The sequence below is a fragment of the Paramisgurnus dabryanus genome, chromosome 6 (genome assembly GCF_030506205.2).
Source record: "Paramisgurnus dabryanus chromosome 6, PD_genome_1.1, whole genome shotgun sequence".
Lineage (NCBI taxonomy): Eukaryota > Metazoa > Chordata > Actinopteri > Cypriniformes > Cobitidae > Paramisgurnus > Paramisgurnus dabryanus.
In genome coordinates this window covers 38,601,352-38,621,264 of record NC_133342.1, presented here as the reverse complement: position 1 = coordinate 38,621,264, position 19,913 = coordinate 38,601,352, and the positions used below count along the sequence as shown (strand labels likewise).

The following is a 19,913-nucleotide window of genomic DNA, read 5'->3' as shown; positions in this document are numbered from 1 at the left end:
TATCGAATTCACAAATCATGTTTACGGATGAGGTAATAAAATAATGTGATCAAACGTACAGGTGATAAAGCCTTAAAGGTGCAGTGTGTAATTTTTAGAAGAATCTCTTGACAGAAATGCAAAATAATATACAAAACTATATTATCAAGGGTGTATAAAGACCTTTCATAATGAACAGTTATGTTTTTATTATCTTAGAATGAGACGTTTTTATCTACATACACAGAGGGTCCCCTTAAATGGAAGTCGCCATTTTGTGCCGCCAGAAGCCCTTAACGGGCAAACTTTTTTTACTAAGTTGTCTCCGTCAATTACATGTTTTTCCGGTGGCGGCTACCATAGCTTCTCAATGCTTTTCAAAAGCGAGGGGTGAGCAGTGGACTTAGCCGTTGGTTGCAATTCACAACCTCACCAATGGATGCCGCTAAAATTTACACACTGCACCTTTAATACAAGCTTTGTGTATAACCACCATGTCAGCATTTGTCTATTCGTGTTGCCATAGTTTATACAACCAGAAACTGAGGATAGTGTGGATATTAAGTCAATAAAAGGGAGACAAGGGACGACCATTATTTAAAATAAAAATGTCTCTGGATTTACAAATCCTTGGGAACTTTTGGGATAATGTAAATACACAACTGCATTAAATACATCACACTGTGCAAATGGTTTTTGGAGATTGTATTACAAAAATCTTACATATTGTAGCTTTGAAGCATCTGGCGAATGCATAAATGTAAACTTGGAAAATTAATCTGATTATAAATATTATCCCAAATGTTGTTCTAACAGTAAACTATCAAAGATTAAAAAAAATATATAAATAAGCAGAACATTTCATTTTTAGATCTCACAACAACACACAGAGCTGTATTTAGGTCAGTAACACAGATGTCACTTTCACAGGGAATTCAGCTTCCTGTGAAGATGAACCAAACACCCGTGACTGTATCTGTTTTTAACTTTAATGTTTCTTTCTCTCTCTTGTTTCTGTACAGGGAGAAGTTTTTGTCTTTATCACAGGAGGTTCTCCAGAGGTGTGACGTCTCCACGTTCTTCATGTCTGATCCATCTTTACGGCCCTGCAGCCACTGTGAGAAACCACAACATGATTTTAGTCTTGTCTGATGTGATGTTTATTCCACAAACCAAAATCTGTGGGATAAGCAAGTCCCTATATTTGAAGTCTGGGGCCTTAACGTATCATAATCTACTGAAAAGATAAATCACAAAAGAAATGACTTTAGCTGGGTTTTCACAGGCAGGGTCAGTAGGCAGCCACCTACTTTTTAGGAGTGTATTTTATGCACAAGAGTGGCATTAGGTGACGAGAGAGAGTTAGTTGGCGATAATGCATCGTAATATTGGTGCTTCCCACCATTAACTCTTTCCCTGCCAGTGTTAAAAAAAAATGCCAGCCAGTACCAGCATGTTTTATGATTTTCACAAAAGTTGAATGCCTTCCAGAAAAGGTTCTTCTTAAAATATATAAACATACAGAGCCTCTGCTTTAAAAAAAACACATTTCATTCTACCTTCATTAGTTCTCTTTTTATCACCTCTCAAATATGGTTTCTCCAAAAATACTAAATTTTGAGGAAAAGCTAAGATAATGACATTTTTTGAGTGATTCTCAAAACATACATGGAGTTTTACCCTTATGTGTTGTTGGGGCCATTTTTGAGTCTTTATTTGGCCACAACTTTCCCTGTGTTTGAGCAAATTTAATGATTTTTGGTGACAAATCTTATATTGACACATATTGTAAGAAAATGCTTTGAAATTTTTCAAAAACCCAACAATACACAGTGGGCAAATTTACTACCCTTTTGTGTTGTTAGTGGACCAAAAAGGCCACTAAATTAAACGGCTGTAAAAATGTATCACATTAATATTTTTTTTATTTGTTTTTTCATAAATCTATTAATCAACCTTATAACAGATCAAACTACAAAATTCTATGATTTTAACTCTTTAATTGCTAAATAAGTGGTGTCACTGATTTGGGGGAAAACACACAAAATGACTAGTTTTCAATATAAATAATGAATCTGGACTGGATTTTTTTTACTCTTGGGCATGTGAAAGATTAGTAAAAACAGTGTTTGTGTAGCATCAGATTTTTTTTCCCCCTCTTTTTATTGTTCGTGGCTGTTTTTGCCCCATTTACTTCCATTATGACATTTTTAATTGCAGAGCCATGACACCTTATTATCATGCATTCTTAATTGTTGATGGTTTTTCCTTTTGCAAAAACGTAAAATTTGTCATTTTTACTGTTGATCACCATGTGGCACCATTAACCCTTTAGTAGGCCTGTGCAAAAACAGAGCTTAATTTCTGGCTTGTACCTTGAGTTACAAACTGTTTGCCCTAAGGGGTCGCTTCTGGGTTTTATAAGTTGGGTAAGACCGCCACCTGGTGGATAATAGCAGAAATACGGATTGCTGGAAAAACTCGTCATTGGCAGGGAAGCGTTTTCTCTTGATTGACGAGTTAACTCATCAATGGCGTGGAAAGAGATAAACGAAGAAGCAACTCCATGAATGCGCCTTGGCCCATGAAGAAAGTTATTACTTATAGTTTAAAACATTTTAAATATTGATATTTTTCTTACAAAATCGCATCGATTACACTCAAAAGGCCTTTAATAACCCACTGGTGCCATGTGGATTACTCCTGTGTAGTATGGATTAGGGCTGCACGATGTGAGGAAAAGTTGCGATGTGCTGTGACATTGTTTAATGTTGCGATGACGATGTGAGTCTGACGATGTGAATATTTTATATTTTTTCATGTTTTAGGGACCATTCACATGTCGCGCCTAAAAACGCGTGGAAAACGCTAGACACGTAGGTTATTGTCACATGATCTGCACGCTGCGCTTGTGTCATTATGAAAAGTTAAAATGTTTTTGAAAAGCCTGGAGTCGCGACGCTTCCAGAGCGCATATACTGCGCGCCTACATTTGAAATAATGAACTTGAACGCGCAATAGACGCAATATGTGAATCACCGCTTCCACAGTACCTGTGTTTGCGGCGTCATCTCTCCTTAATCCAAAATAATTCCAGCTGAAGTGCTGTTCCTTTTCACCACAAGGTCTTCGTCTGACAACACATATTCCTCACTCTTCTCTCTTTTCTGCCATCGTTTTTTGCTAACAAGCACAGCGTCGCAACTGACACCTCACAAATCATGAGCGTAGCTGACTTGGGGGTTCCCCTGATTGGCCTAATAGCATGAACGCGCAAACCATCCGTGCGTCCCAAACTGCCTACTTCTATACTATATAGCATGCAAAAAGTACGAGAAGTAGTGCTTTTCGCCTACTATATAGTATGGAAGTATGCGGTTTGGGACGCAGGGACTAAACGTGATAGGTCAAACGTTTATTACATGCGTTTAGCGTTTTCCCTTCATTCATCGCGTCAAGGCTGTCTGTTGCGATGTGTTCATCGCGTGAGTTCATATCGCGATGACGATGAAAATTCGATGTATCGTTCAGCCCTAGTATGGGTTCAGTTTTCAAGTTGTTTCCTGGCCCGTCTTTATTACCGTTATAAAGCTTAGAAGAGCAGGGACATTTTCTAAAATAACTTTGATTGTGTTTGTTCATCTGAGAAAAGATAATCATGTACATCGAGGTAAATCATGGGGAAATTTGAATTATTCAGTGAAGTATCCCTTTAACAGCCCCATGATATAAATAGTTTATGTAGTGCATCAATGTAGTCAGATTAGGGATGGGCATGAGTACTACTGTATATTACTCAAGTATTAGAACGTGGCATCGATGATTGATCACAAAAACGATGATCGTGTTGGTTTTTTATTAATTCAATTAACCGAGTACTCGTTTTTCAGACCTATGGATTAATCAAAATAAAAAAATGACATACATGCACATCCCTAGGTTTGATGAACATTGGTGCATGTGGAGTCCTCTACAATCTTCAAGAAACAACTAAAAACACACCTCAATAAACCCCTATGGTCAAAAAAAATCTGTTCATTTTACTAGCTACAGCCCCTAGTCCAACTTGTAAACAAAATTTTGTAAGTAGCTAAATAAATAAATGTAAACATAGCCACACATTTTATTTTATTTTATTTTTTTAAAATAAATCCCATGAAGTATATAATAAGACATTTCTATGTTTAAATGAAAGGGGAAAAAATCTTTGGATGCCCATCTGCTGTCTCTCTGCAGGTACCAGAGCACCTGTATCCAGAATCCATCAGCCTGCACGTGGTTTCTCTGAAGACTGTTCGGAGACCTCCAGTCTGGAAGAAGGTAAGACAGATGCACTTCCCTAAAAATAAACGCTGATGTTCTAGTGACTAACATAGACTCACCGTCACGTTTTCTCTCTTTCAGACGTGGAGGGTTACAGAGTCAGAGCCACGGGTCCGAGGTACGGCTCTCTATCTCATCCTCTATAGCATCTGTCATGTAAGAATCAATGTTGTAAATGTCTTTTTTTCTCAACTTGTAGTCATCAGCATTCAGAAAGCCAGAGAAGAGGAAACTGTGAGCAGAACGGGGAGAGAGTTTGGATGAAAGAAAGCGAACTAGAACCGGTGAGCTCATAAATATCTTGATATGTGCTGAATTTAACAGGTATTGTTTGAATAAAATATTTAAATAGTAGTCTGATTTCTGTCTTTAAAGATTTGAGGACTTAATGTTTCACAAGATGCTTTAACACGTGATGTTTTTGTCTTTGCTAGAGCTGCACAAATGACAGAAGAATCCCGACGCCCGGACAGAAGAGCAAAGTGAGAGCTGCTAACAAAAGGTACAAGCGCACACATCTGAATTTAATACTCTGTGTTCGGTTTCATTCTGTATTTGGGATCAAGTTAAAATGCTGACTAAGACATCTGAGTATCGGATTTGTTTCGATTGCGTTCCATGGGATGAGATGTTATTGATCGTTGAGATTTGGATACATAATGTTTTTAGGGTGGTTATGTGTAAAAAAAATGGCCTATATTAGGGTTGCAAGATATATCGAAATTGTCGCAAATGCACATTTTACGATGGTTAGCAATAGTTGAAAGATTTTAATATTTTAAAATGTAAAGCAGAGGGACTGGTAAGTCTATACTTCCATAAAGACATTTTTTCTGAAAAAAAAGTTTGAAATAATAAACCATATGTCCAACTCAAATCCCTACAACAAACACACGGATTGTAGGCAACCGTTTACTTCCTGGGATTGGTGATGTATACAAGAACGACATTATCATAATTCCTCCCGCTTTGACTCACAGCCTTGCATTTTAAGCGAATCTTTCAAACGTGGTAAGGAGCGTTACATTTCCTGCTGACGTCAGAGGTATTCAGGCCAATCACAACGTACCATCCTACAAGTTCCCCTCAATTAAACGGTAATTTCAGATTTCTAAATGGTAATATTTCTTGGATTTCTTTTGTGACGGTCCTGTAAAATACGATGATATGCTGTGGTTGGCGACATTTTGAAAATCCAGGCATGGATAATGGATCATGATATAACCTAGACGGGTGATTCTCACGAAATCCAGACTTAGAAGGTATCCAGATTTTTTTTTTAAGCTTTTGTACATATAAGATTAAAGTCTGAACTTACTATAATCATTATTTTTAGAGGATTTAAAAATATTTCCTATAGAATTATTTAAATTTTTTAGATTATCATTATCAAAAATTATCATTACCGCAACATGATATTACATTAAATATATGCATTTACAAACTTTTACAATGTTACGGTAATGAGAACTAAAAAGTTATCTAGGTACTACGACAAACAAAATTTCAACTTTTATGTGGAGAGAAAAAATAAGAACTGCTTACCTGGCAGCCATCTCGAGTGTCACAGTCAGTTATGTCCCTTACAACAATTTTTTTTAATGTTAGTTCCTTGAGGGCTTAAACAATGAGTGAAAATTGTTGCGGAGGATGAGAAAAATGTTCTTGGACACATTTATATTTCTTATTATTGTCTCTACATTTACCAATGATCACCAAATACCACATGTTTCTTTACTGTAAATGTTTATAGTATAACATGCACTGAAGCTTTAGATTTTTTAGATTATTTAATTATAAATATTTCCGTGTCAAACAACCCAAATCCAGTCATGGACAAGTTGCGGTAATGAAAATTTTCCCTTAAATGTGAAAAAAAAAATTGGTTACAAAATAGTACATGAAGAGATGTTTGTAACTGTATGCTTCTTATTTTGATACTCTTTACTTTTTTATCAAAATGTTTCATGACACCTCATAAGTCTAATTTCGCGAGAATCACCCACACACGCTGTCGCCTACTGTCACAGGAGAGGAAGCGCTGACAGTAATAATCCATATCTGATTTTACTGTTGTTTGCACTATTGTGTGGCAGCGGTTAAACTTCTATTAAATTATCTTTATTTTAGTCTGTTTATATGGGCGTTTGATGATCATTAATTATGGGGGTTAAACAATAATTAATCAGAGACAGGGATATAAAGACCGTTTGTTGGTTAACTTGCTTAGCTTCTTCTTCTGTGACGACTTCTGCTGCTACTGTGGTTAGACGCGTGATTATTGCCAACCAGCGGTTTCACGTGTGTTTGCACGTCGACGCGGACGTCGACGCAAAAGTATAAATGAAAACCGATGCAGAACCTACGCCGTCGCGGCTACGCCGTAGGACCTACTCACAACTATAAATCGCCCTTAAGTGCGAGAGTGTTGTTACAGTAGATGATCAGAAGTAGTCAGATCATGTCGACATTAGAAGTTAGACAGTAAAAAATGCAAATACTTCTGTAGTATAACGGTTGAAGGTTTATGATCGTGAAATATTTGAAGAAATCGCTTTTCCCGTAAAACGCCAAAGGAGATCAAGTTACAGTAGCTACTGTAGTTTGAGTGACTGACAGCTCCAGTCACCATTCACTATCATTGCATCAGTTTACAATGAAAGTAAATGGCATCTGAAGCTGTCTAACATCTCCTTTGGTGTTCTACAGAAATAAGAAAGTCATTCAGGTTTGGAACAGCAAGTTTAACAGGTGAGTAAATGACTTTGGGGAAAACTGTCGCTTTAAAGGCCCACAAAGGTATGGCAGCTGTATGCAAACACTGTGGTTTGTTTTCAGGGAGCGAGGCCGAAGGGTGACCAGCGCAAAGAGTTGTGCTGGGATCCAGAAACCTTCTGCAACACTCGTCATCAACCAGACGGCTTGCAAAGGTGTGTACGCATCTTCATGCTAAAGAGTAATGTTTGTGTGTGTGTGTGTGTGTGTATATGTCACAAAGCAAGTTACGTTTTGTTCGTAGACACTGGAAGGGTCAGATATGGAGACACATCCTCGGATAGCTCCAACTCCGTGCCATCAAGCCCTGTTCACCACAAGAGCCTGGAGGAGCAAGGTGCATTTTCCGAATTTGCTTTTGAAGTGTTTATAAGCAGTACGAGTATGTAAATGTTATTTATCTGTCTCTCGGCAGACACAGAGAGTCAGTCCGACAACTCTGCTCAGGAACCGTCTGAAAAAACTCACCTCGCCAAAAGCATTGGCGGGAAAGCGGTTGCCATGGTGAATCCGTTAGTCGCTGAACCTAAGAGCGTCCCGCAGCCTCCTTCGATGGTAGAGTTGACCGCTCGCTTCCCCTGCGGCCTGCAGTACAACCCGACCCAGAGAGACGCCAGCGAGGGCAAGATAACCATAACCATCCCGCTGGTCAGAGACGCAGTAACGTCTGCCAGCACACAGACACAGCAGCAACCCCCGCCGGGTCATCTGCAGCCAGGAAACAGCACTGCCAGCAATCCGATCAAAACAAATGCCAAGGCTTCCAACAATGCCACCGCTTCCAGCGCAAGCTCATGCCCTCTCTCCACTAGCCAAATCCCGGGACCTTGTCCCACGAGCGTGCACGCCCCGGGGCCAGCACCCCTGCCGCCCCCCGCCGTCACGCACAGCACGGCTCAGAGCGATTCCTTGTCTTACATCAACACCTCAAACCCGCCGGTCACGGCGCAGACGCAGGCCAGCGGGACGGGCTGCAACGCATGCGGCTGCCGCGGTAGTTGCAGCGGAAACGTCGCCCATCAAACGCTAGGCTACTTCCTGCCTCCCCAACATGCTCGTCAGATGTTTGTTCCCCCGCCTACGTTCTTCAACCTCCCGCCTTCAAGTTTTCCCGCTCAGGGCCACCAGAGTAACGGGACGCCTTTGACGTTTTACTCTCCCGGGGCTTTTCTCCACCCTCATTCGGACCACATGTTGGCCACGCAAGCGGGATACAACCTGCCTCAAATGCAGCATTTTCGACGCTTCTACCAACCTCAACCCATCTTTTCGCCGGTCGGCCTGCTGTCGGGTGGAAACAACGTTAAGAAGGTCACCAACGCTTCCTGTTACAACTGCGGAATGACCGGACATTACGCCCCGGATTGCAAGCAGCCGTCCATCGATGCCGGACTGACAGGTAACATCAGGGTCTGGAGATGATGATGATGATGATGTTTTAGGTCAGAAACATATTCTACCTAAGGAAACAAACACCGATGTGAGTGCTTACAAAGCATTGCATGAAAACATTAGGGGAGGGAACCGAAAGGGAATGACAATATTAAATGAATTAGATCCATATCTTATAATAATGTGTATTCAAAATTTTAATATTCCAATAACTAAACCCAGCAAGCAATTTTGCATTTAAAGGTGCAGTGTGTAAGTTTTAAAAGGATCTCTTGACAGAAATTAAAGATAATCTAATATAAACTATATTATCAGTGCTATATAAAGACTTTACATAATGAATCTGTATTGTTTTTATTACCCTAAAAAGAGCTTTTATTTACATACACCGCAGATCACCTTACATCAGGGGTGTCAAACTCAAGGCCAAATCCTGCCCGCTCCCTTATTTTACACTGCAAAAAATGACTTTCTTACTTAGTATTTTTGTCTTGTTTTCAGTAGAAATATCTAAAAATTCTTAAATTAAGATGCTTTTTCTTGATGAGAAAAATGACCTAAGTAAATAAGTCTAGTTTTAAGACAAATAATATACAATTTAAGTGAAATTGTCCTTAAAACAAGCAAAATTATCTGCCAATGGGGTGAGAAAAAAATAAGTAAAATTTTCTCATCCCATTGGCAGATATTTTTGCTTGTTTTAAGCACAAATTCCGCAACTTTTTAAACCCGGAAGTATTGCCCTATGGCAAGCGGCTGCATGTCCGTGTCTGTTTTAAAGATCGCTCTGAATGGGATCTCTATGAAAAGTCCGTCACAAAAATGGAATTATCTCTGCTTTTTGCTCAAAATGTGGTGTTTTTGCAGAAACCTACTCATATTCAAAACCTGATTGCAAAAGAACCACTGAAGGTAGGCTGAAACGGTTTTTTGTTTGTTTGAAAGCAGAGGGTCTGTTCTTTCATTTGGTATATTGTATGTTTATATATTTAAAGATGAAAATTTTCTGGAAGGCATTAAACTTTAGTGAAAATCATGATAAACGCTGGCGCTGGCTGGCAACTTTTTTTAAAAACGCTGGCGGTGAAAGAGTTAAAAAGGCCAAAAAATAGACTAGACTTTTTTTCCTAGGTCGTTTTGCTATTAGAAATACACCTTATTTTAAAAATTTTTAGATATTTTTACTGAAAACAAGACAAAAATACTAAGTAAGTAAGGCATTTTTTTGCAGTGCGACTAGCTCGACTAAAGTGACAGCAGTGGCAGTTCAACCGTCACTCAAGCGGCCACGCCCTTAATTATGCAGAACTTTAAAGCTTAATATAATTGAAACGGATGAGTTACAAAACAATTCACCCCCTCACAGTTGTCATGAAGGGCAAAATTAGCTATATAGACCAAAAACACTTTTTGTACCAGGCTGTAAACATATTATTTTCTACTGTAAAGTTGGGCATTTTAACATGGAGGTCTATGGGAATTGACTCCATTTTGGAGCCAGCCTCAAGTGGCCAGTCCATGAATTGCAGTTTAAGTCACTTCCGTATTGGCTTCATCAGAGAGATCGGAAGGGTGTCCCTCAGTCCAAACACAGCCCAGACGTCTAGCTAAAACGAGGCAAAATTTGGTCTGTCAGTGAAAATTGAATAGATGTCTAAGCATGGGCCGGTTACCGGTTTCAATGTTTTAAACAGTCAAGGTTTTAAAGCACTAAAATGATCTGTGATACTAGCCTGACGTTGCCATACTCAATTCTAGTCAGAATTTGAGTCTGATACCGCTCCATTGAGCTATAATTATGAGGCGTGTCTCAACCGAAAAATGCCTCTGCACTCAATTGGATAGACCTACGACCAATCAGAGCAACGGAGTGTGACGTATGTTGAAATTACGTCTTTGCAGCCTGACCGAACTGCTAGTTATTTCGCTACAATGACACTACATTGTGATTATACTGAGTTACCGAATGTACATCAACACCTATTATGTTTACAACATTTCGTTTATATCACAACATGAAGTATTTACTAAGTCAAGGAGTAAGACTATCTCTTACCATTTGTACGTTAGGTGCACTTCATCCACGACGATACCCATTACGTTGGCTTGAAAATATTAGAGCCTAGCATGTCCCTCCACTTATTCAGCAACTACGATTCCGAGCTTCTGAAAAGAAGCTGGCAACGATCGCTAATAATATCCATCTCGTCGTGCACGCTGAGTTGCATTGCCGTGATAACGTTACCCATTTCAGTTGCGACCAACTTTTGTAGAATAGGAAGGACGGCAAAAAACATCAACAAATGCCCTGCTCGCGTTTCTCTGTTCCTTTTTTAAAATCAATGCTCTGTCGATATCTTTTAGAACAGACTCAATGTCAGAATCCACACATCTGAACTCTACAGCGGCAGCCATTCAACACACGCGCTCTTTGGTGACGTGGTTCATTACGTTACTGTTGATTATCTGTCCATCATCGTATAAAGCCCGCCCTGACAATTTGATTGGTTCGAACAACATTTGGTCTAGCATAGTAGCTCCTCAACGGAAAAACGCCAGACCGATCTTCCCGTTTTCAAAATCTTGTGGGCGGGGCTAAGATCGGCTGGCACCCAGGCTACTGTGATACCGTCTCCAAGGTATGAGCTGTGTTTATACAAAATTCATTAAATCATGAAGTCATGTGATTGATTTGATGTTTACATTTAATATACATTTTAAAAATATTATTTTAAAAGCATATTAATATGTAAAGGCTTTATTTTTACCTGCCATTTGAAAATAACACATTTTAGTGTTGCAATGACAATACCACAAACACCCTGAAACTGTGGTATTTTTGCTAAAGGTTATCATATCACCAGAATCTGCGCATGTCTAGTCTAACCATAGCTCAAAAATAAATGAAATAAAATAAATAAATTAAAAAACCAAACACCTTGTGATCACTATTGACTTTGCTTACATGATGCAAGTTATTTTGACATGTAACTAAATGTAAAGTTATTTTGGCTAGAAGTGGGTTACTCGTAGTCGAACTACATCGGGTCTATAGTTAATCTAGACGGTGAAATGACGCCTATTGCTTGCTGGGTAATAACATAATAGTGTCTCAATTAGGGATGTCCCGATCAGGTTTTTTTGCCCTCGAGTCTGAGTCCGAGTCATTTGATGTTGAGTATCTGCCGATACCGAGTCCCGATCCGATACTTCTATAATACATAAAAAAAAGAATAAAGAAGAGCGAAAAAACAGAACCAGTCCAGGATGTTCCTTATGTCATGCCGCACGCATTGCTGTTTCTGTGTGGAGTCAAAAGAGTCTAACTCTGTGCCAGCGCATAACTACAGATGTGTTAAAAAATAATGAATATATACTATATATGTTCAGGGGTTAAATTGGGGTTTGTTTTGTGGGGAGGCTCTGTTGGGAGGGAGGGTTCGATGGGTAACATGTTTAATCCTGATGACAGCAAAGCACTGGGTGTGTTTCAATGACATTTTGTATCTCTGATAGGATTTTATAAGTTTCAGTTTTAAAGCTGTGCCACATGTTGACCCAAACTTTAAAACCTGAACTTTAAATTATGCAAATCTATGAGTCTTGACACCCTATATGCATTTGGTGCACATGTCATTATGCACAATTGATCAAACTTTGAATGAAGTTATAAGACTCAACCTCCTTGACTAATTCTAGGCATAAGATAGACTACCCAAAAAGACTCAATTAACAAGAAAAACAACATACTGATTCAGCAATATGTCTTATAAATTAGCCATAGATTCCCTAAGCTGGTCAGCAGATAGTTATAAAATACCTATAGTTAGGTCGTGATTCATTTGTATAATCAAAATACATTATTTTATTAAACTATACAATCAGTTGTATCCAGTTATCTAGTTAACATTTTGTAATGAGATGAGTGACATGGCTATACATTCTTTAATACTTTGTTTCTAGACTTCTATTAAGTTTTTTCGACATGGGCACCATTCTTACCTCTCTTTCTCTCTCTCTCGCTCATCTCTACAGTAATTTCAAATGATCCTGCGCGAATGCGCGTTCTTGAGGTTCTGAGTGAGACGCGGAACTGCGTCTGAGCACATGTTAACAATAACGATCAACGCGTCGTTTAAATGAGCGGTAAAAACGCGGTTTTGTCGTGGGTTCCTTGCACGCACGAGTGTGAAGCCTATGAATGAAAGCACGTCAATAGGCTTGTTCGACTTCATGCGGTGCCGCAACAATCGACAGCCGGGTGACGTCAAACTACCGCGAGAGTGATCCGCGAAATCATACGGAGGAGTTTGCTTTTAAATCGTTCTCGCGGAACTTTGACGTCATGCAGCACCACAAGAACCGGCAGCCGGATGAAGTCGAACAAGCCTATTCTCTTCAGTTCACACGCACCAGCGCAGCGCGTACACTGGCGCGGAGCAGAGCAAGAACTTAATGGATTTTAAACCCTGCATATGTATCCGAGTCCTGATCGGGAGGTAACGTCCGATTCCGATCGAGTCTGAAACCACGTGATCGGGGCCGATTTCCGATCACGTGATCGGATCGGGACATCCCTAGTCTCAATACATTTTCACAGTATTGATTTTTGAAAAAATGATTATTGAGAATAAAAATATGAAAAACATTGAAAGTAAGTATAATTCTGCGTTTACACCAACCGCGATTAAGGCGTCAAAATCGCGCCTACCGCGCCTAGTTTGCCGCTTGAACAGTTTGAATGCATTCGCCCGTGTGTAGAGCAAGCATTTGACGCGCGTCAGAGGCAAACTCCGCTTCTTGTGGGAGGGGTAAGTGCTATGCGGTTGTCTGTTTGCAGATCGCTGATGTTGATTGTGCATTTATCGAGAGAGTTACCAGTTTGTATTTGTTACCCTTACTATAGGGGGAAAATAAACGGCGCGGGTCGATAAACGTCACATGACTCAAAAGTGAAATGTGTATTTACAACTTATCAGGTTGCCCAATGTCCTCACTAACACTCCGAGGTCCTTTTTATTCCTGTCTCTTCTATAGAAATAAGAACTTGTGTCGTATAGCTCCGGGTGACTGCTTACAGACAATTTCAAGCGTTGGTTGAATGAGTGACTCCGGACGGGGCTGCCACTAGGGCTGAACGATACATCGAATTTTCATCGTCATCGCGATATGAACTCACGCGATGAACACATTGCAACAGACAGCCTTGACGCGATGAATGAAGGGAAAACGGTAAGCGCATGTAATTAACGTTTCACCTATCACGTTTAGTCCTGAAGACATGCCCTGCGTCCCAAACCGCATACTTCCATACTATATAGTAGGCGAAAAGCACTACTTCTCGTACTCTTTGCATACTATATAGTTTGGAAGTAGGCAGTTTGGGACGCACGGATGGTTTGCGCGTTCATGCTATTAGGCCAATCAGGGGAACCCCCAAGTCAGCTACGCTCAGATTGATTTGTGAGGTGTCAGTTGGACGCTGTGCCCGTTAGCAAAAAACGATGGCGGAGAAAGGAGAGAAGAGTGAGGAAAATGTGTTGTCAAAAAAGACCTTGTGGTGAAAAGGAACAGCACTTCAGCTGGAATTATTTTGGATTTAGGAGAGATGACGCCGCAAACACAGGTACTGTGGAAGCGGTGATTCACATATTGCGTCTATTGCGCACTCAAGTCAAATTTCAAGTCACTATTTCAAATTTATGTGCGCTCTGGAAGCGCCGTGGTCACGACTCGCACGCGTTGTGACGCACTCGTTTTTCCAGGCTTTTCAAAAACATTTTAACTTTTCAAAATGACACAAGCGCAGCGTGCAGGTCATGTGACAATAACCTTTTATAATATAAAATATTTATCGCAACTCACATCGTCATCGCAACATTAAACAATGTCACGGCACATCGCAATTTTTCCTCACATCGTGCAGCCCTAGCTGCCGCCACAGCAGCAAGCAGGCTCCTGATTGGTTAACGCGGCGCGAAATTCCGCCAAAGTTAAAATTTTTCAACTCGGATGTCAGCCGTAAATTCGCGTAAACTGCACCAGAAAGAAAGCATCATTAGAAGCGCGAATGAGCTAGCCTGACGTTGTCATACTCAATTCTAGTCAGAATTTGAGTCTGATACCGCTCCATTGAGCTATAATTATGAGGCGTGTCTCAACCGAAAAATGCCTCTGCACTCAATTGGATAGACCTACGACCAATCAGAGCAACGGGGTGTGAGACGTATGTTGAAATGACGTATTTGCAGCTTGACCGAACTGCTAGTTATTTCGCTACGACACACACTACAAGTCTGAGTTTGCGAACGTACATCAACACCTACTATGTTTACAACATTTCATTTATATCACATTAAGTCATACAGTAAGACTATCTCTTACCATTTGTACATTAGTTGAACTTCATCCACGACGATACCCATTACGTTTGCTTGTTATATCCATCTCGTCGTGCACACCGAGTTGCATCGCCGTGATACCCATTTTAGTTGCTTCTTTAACTTGATCTTTCATAAGTGCGACAACTTTTGTCGAATCCCGTAGGACGGCAAAAACATCAACAAATGCCTTGATCGCGTTTCTCTGTTCCTCTTTTAAAATCAATGCTCTGTCGATATCTTTTAGAACAGACTCAATGTCAGAGTCCACACATCTGATTTCTACCGCGGCAGCCATTTCGTTGTAAACAACAGATTCAACACACGCGCTCTTTGGTGACGTGGTTGATTTACGTTACTGATCATCTGTCCATCATCATATAAAGCCCGCCCTGACAATTTGATTGGTTCGACCAGCTTTGGGTCGAGCATAGTAGCAACTCAACGGTGAAACTCCAGACCGATCTTCCCGTTCCTCAAAATGTTGTGGGCGGGGCTAAGATCGGCTGGCACCCAGGCTACGAATGAGCGGAAACGCGTCTACTGTGCAGCGCTACACGCCTCATCCACGCTGCAGGACCTCCAGACGCGCGTCAAGGCATCTTCACATTGCCTTAACATTGAAATCACTCGCGCTTGCCGCCTCTACCGCGGTTGGTGTAAACGCAGCATAAGAATATCAGTACAGTACAATTTTGTGAGGTAAAATATAACGATTGTTCTTGGGGGTAGCAAACCTCAGTATTGAAAGTGAAAGTTACATTCAAATATTTATTCACAAATGTTGATTTTGAGAAACTAGCCATAAAAGACAACAATTTACTCTAACGTCAAGCTTGGAGTATATTTGATGTGACCCTGCCTGTGAAAACCCATAAAATCATCCTACATAATGTAAATAATATTTTATATCTATAATATTGGCTGAGTAAGGTCATGTCAAGGATTGAAATCAAACTTTAATGCTCCTAAACTCATCGTTAGATTATCAGAACTTGAATTTCAGAGACAGGGTCACACATTTTGTCACCAGCCTGTGTGTTTTGTGTTTCAGGTGGGTTCCGGCTAAAGTACGTGGGGCCGAACTCCTCAGATGCGGTAGACAAAAATGATTGACAGCAAGCAGAGGACCGATTTCCAGTGATGCATACATTCATGCTCGCATTAGCATCCTAAAAGAAAAGAGCCAAGAGGAAGAGTTTTGGACACACACTGATAAAACGACAAGTCGACAGTGTTTACTTTAAGACTTCTCTTAAACGGCGGCTGGCTAATAGTTGATTTGTTTTAGGTTAAGTATAAATACTTTTTTATGCAAACCGATATCGTCAGCGGCGCCTGATGGACACGAATAGGAAAAATGAAACTTGAGTCCTTTAGTGCAGTATTTGGTTATTTTATTGAGAAAGAGAAGATAAAATACTGTAATATTTTGTAAGTTGTTATTTAGTTACAGCTTTGTAGGTGCCGGTTTGCTTCGTTCTCGTTCTGAACACGATGCACTACAGCCTTCGTTCTCTGAATAATGTGAGTGAGGTATTTGAAATGCACTGAAACAGCCAGGTTTGTCACAAACTCTGACCACTAGAGGGCGCAAGAGTTCCCCCTGCACCTTTAGGCCATAAGAACTCAAACCCAGTGCTTTCTGGGATGTATGCTTACTCGGGTTAGATTCAAACAATATACATATTCAATCTAAACCTAAAGCACTGTTCCAGAATTGTATTTCGAGAGTCGCAAGACGCTCTCTAACCAACAGGGAAGGGAAAAGGAAAATATTGTCTTGATTTCACATAATTCTAGAACAACGAGCATTTACGTTGCTTGTGTGTGGTGAAATAGTTTTCTGCTAGTTGTAAAGAGGGGTTTGACATTTGTGCCTATTGTCATGCGAACACTTACGTGTGCGTGTTGAAAATAATTTAGCAAGGTCTTAATTCTGTGTTATAAATATATATATATTTCAAATATCAAAGTTATAATTTCGAAATGGCCAAAGCTTCTCTTTTTATATGAAGATTTGGCATGTTTGTATTGAGAAAAGCAAGTATTTTATTTTGATATTTTCGAGGACAGTTCGAGACCTTGGCCTGGTTTATTTAAGCACATTTTATCACTACCTGCGTTGTGTAAAGGCAAACTTGCTTTCTATCCATTACAGTGGATTGTGTTGCAGGTTTTTAAATGTGCTTGGTTTAGTTTGGTTAAATGAGGACTGTAAATTGACACTAATGGGGGGTTTAATGCTCAAAGCTAAACCCCCAAAAAACTTGAGCGTATTCGTTACACTTTTTTTTATAGATTTATGAAGCTGTACTGTATGGATGAGGTTTTCCTCAGAGTTTACGTTTACTGTATTTCATATTTCAAATGTTTAATAATCTGTACTGAAAGTCAAATTAATCGGATCACATTTGTATTTTTTTGGCAAAGTGTCCCATTTATGTCAAAATATTAGCAATAAATGAAAAACAAACCCATGGCAGTGTTGTGGTGTTTTTTCTGAATCTTTCAAGTAAAAGGATGAAACTGTGGATATCACAGGCCCTTATTAACTTTTAAGGGGGTGCACAGCATATTTTTGTTGTCTCCCTCATCTAATGCACCTGATGGGTCTTTAGCACTAGAATAAAGGACTTATATTGGGTGGGTCCAATAAGGGAGACATCCAAAATATTCAGTGCTGGGAAATGATCAAGAATCAATTATGCGGAATGGCAAAATATTGATATTTTACTTTAGTGCTTTGAGAAATAAATATAATCTCAAAGATGTTTATGAAGAAAATTAGTCCTTTTGTGACCAAATATTTGAAACTATAACTCAAGGCAATGTGTGGCCACCAATATTTATGCTTGTAGTTCTTTAGATTTCTTATTAACGTTTTTATTTAGGCCAAATTTAATGTCACTGTTAATTGCCAGTACAAATTCCCAGTAAAAAATACTCAGTATTACATGGTCTTCAGGATTACAGAGCAGAGATTTTTTTTATTACAGCATTTCCAGAAATGTGGCATTAGCTGATCATATGGAGGACGATAAATGAGCAATAGTTCACCCAAAAATAAAAATTAACCCATGATTTACTCGCCCTCAAGCCATTCGAGATACATATATCCATCATCTTTCAGATTAACACATTAATTTTTGTAAATCTGTCCTTGGTCTTCCAAGCTTTATAAAGGTCGAATATGGGGTCTACTTCCTTTAAGACCAAAGAATCTGCATCCATTCTTTGCATAGTAATACACCAGGCTCCAGGGGGATAACTAACTAGGCCTTCTGAGGGTAATTGATTTAATTTTGTAAGAGAAATATCCATATTTATAATTTTACAAAAAAATAATTTAACTAATGACTTGTGTATTTATTCAGTTATTTATTTTTGTTGTTCTACATTTATTTATTTGTGCATTTATGTATTTATTTATTTAGACTTTAGTCATTTTTCATCCTCCATAGAATCAAAAAAATCTATAAATTCTTAAATGAAGATGCTTTTTCTTGATGAGCAAAACGACCCAAGAACATGAGTCTAGTTTTTAGGCCGAAAATATCAAATTAAAGGGTCAATTGTGCTGTGCATAAAACAAGCAAAAAAATCTAATTAAAAAGTCAAAAATGCAATTTTTTCTTAAATTTGGTGTTTAAGAAAAATGTTCAAGATTCTTTTGCTTACCCCATTGACAGATTTTTTTTGCTTGTTTTATGCACAAAATCACTTAAATTTGATATGTTTGGTCTAAAAACTAGACTTATTTTCTTGGGTCGTTTTGCTCATCAAGAAAAAGCATCTTCATTTGTAGATATTTTTACTGAAAACAAGACAAAAATACTAAGAATTTTTTTTCTTAAATCTTTTTTTTGCAGTGTAGTTATTGAAGTGGTGATTTTAAGATTAGGAGGGAACCTCTTTACAGAACAATTAACTTGGATGTTCACAGAGGTGGACATCACATTTTTTTGTTGTTTGCACCATAATACTTAATTCTGTGTAACTGGAACCTGTTGTACACAAACGTGGACAATTAAACTGCTTCATGTTTAAAGAAAACAAATGATAATCATATTTATTGGTTCTTCCTAACCCCAAATAGCTGGAAGAAATCTGAAAAAAAAGACAAACCAAAGATCGGGTCTTAGGAGGTTAAAGGGACACTTAACTTTAAAAAAAATATATATGGTCATTTTCCAGCTCCTAGAGTTAACAATTAGATTTTTACCGTTTTGGAATTTATTCAGCCGATTTCCGGGTCTGGCGGTATCACTTTTAGCATAGCTTAGAGAAAAATATCAAAACTCTTTAGATCAGGGGTGTCAAACTCAAGGCCCGCGGGCCAAATCCGGCCCGCCCCCTCATTTCATCTGGCCCGCGAGAGTTTACAAATTATGTTAATTTTGTGGCCCGCGAGAGTTTACAGATTATTTTATTGTTATTATAAGTTTTATTTTTGCAGTTTATTTCCTATATAGATTTTTTTAGCAGCCACCAAAACTAAAACTAATCTTTTTTTAATGTAATTATAGTGATAATGTTGATGATTGCATGAGAGAGAACGAGCAGTGCCCCGCACGCACGCACTACTAGAGTGGGCGTGTCTGAATGCGGATGCTGCAGCCTTCGGAGATCGCATTTCCAGGCTGCATACGTCATCAAGACTCAGAATATTAACAATTATGAAGTTAAATATTATTCTTTGTTTATAGTAAATAGTTGTTATATGCGTATGACTTGCGAATGTAATGGTCATTTAACTTAAATAAACCAGGCTTGATGACGCTGCCTATGCGACCTCCGCATATGGAAACGGACAGTATCTGCTCGTTCTTTCTCTCCCTCTCTCGCGCCCGCTCACGCGCATCCAGCGAGAAAATGTTTTCCGGTGTGTGTACAGAAATGTTTCGCGATGTCCAGCTGGGATTAGTTTACAACGCGTCTATTCCCGCTAAATAGGCGAACTAATGACTCATCTGAACTGATTACTTTTAATAAACGATTGAAACTATTGATCTGTAGCCTACAACACTGAACTCACGAGACGTCAGTCAATCAGACACTCAA

General features: G+C 39.2%; 1 protein-coding gene across 3 annotated transcripts in view; it reads left to right on the top strand.

Annotated features, from left to right (window-relative positions):
* zcchc2 (zinc finger, CCHC domain containing 2) overlaps positions 1–17,329 on the top strand; it is a 39,499-nt gene extending 22,170 nt beyond the window's left edge. Inside the window, exons 6-15 of one of the 3 annotated variants that reach the window (XR_010541894.2) lie at positions 1,002–1,096; positions 4,216–4,299; positions 4,384–4,420; positions 4,502–4,586; positions 4,737–4,804; positions 7,012–7,053; positions 7,141–7,232; positions 7,322–7,414; positions 7,493–8,557; positions 15,904–17,329. Coding sequence is in view for 2 of the 3 variants with exons in the window: in XM_065276698.2 (XP_065132770.1) it covers positions 1,002–1,096; positions 4,216–4,299; positions 4,384–4,420; positions 4,502–4,586; positions 4,737–4,804; positions 7,012–7,053; positions 7,141–7,232; positions 7,322–7,414; positions 7,493–8,476; positions 15,904–15,965 (1,642 nt within the window). In the remaining variant the exon portion in view is untranslated. The remainder of the gene's footprint in view (positions 1–1,001; positions 1,097–4,215; positions 4,300–4,383; positions 4,421–4,501; positions 4,587–4,736; positions 4,805–7,011; positions 7,054–7,140; positions 7,233–7,321; positions 7,415–7,492; positions 8,558–15,903) is intronic. The other 2 variants (XM_065276698.2, XM_065276699.2) reach the window with 2 other exon arrangements.
* Positions 17,330–19,913: the final 2,584 nt, after the last annotated feature.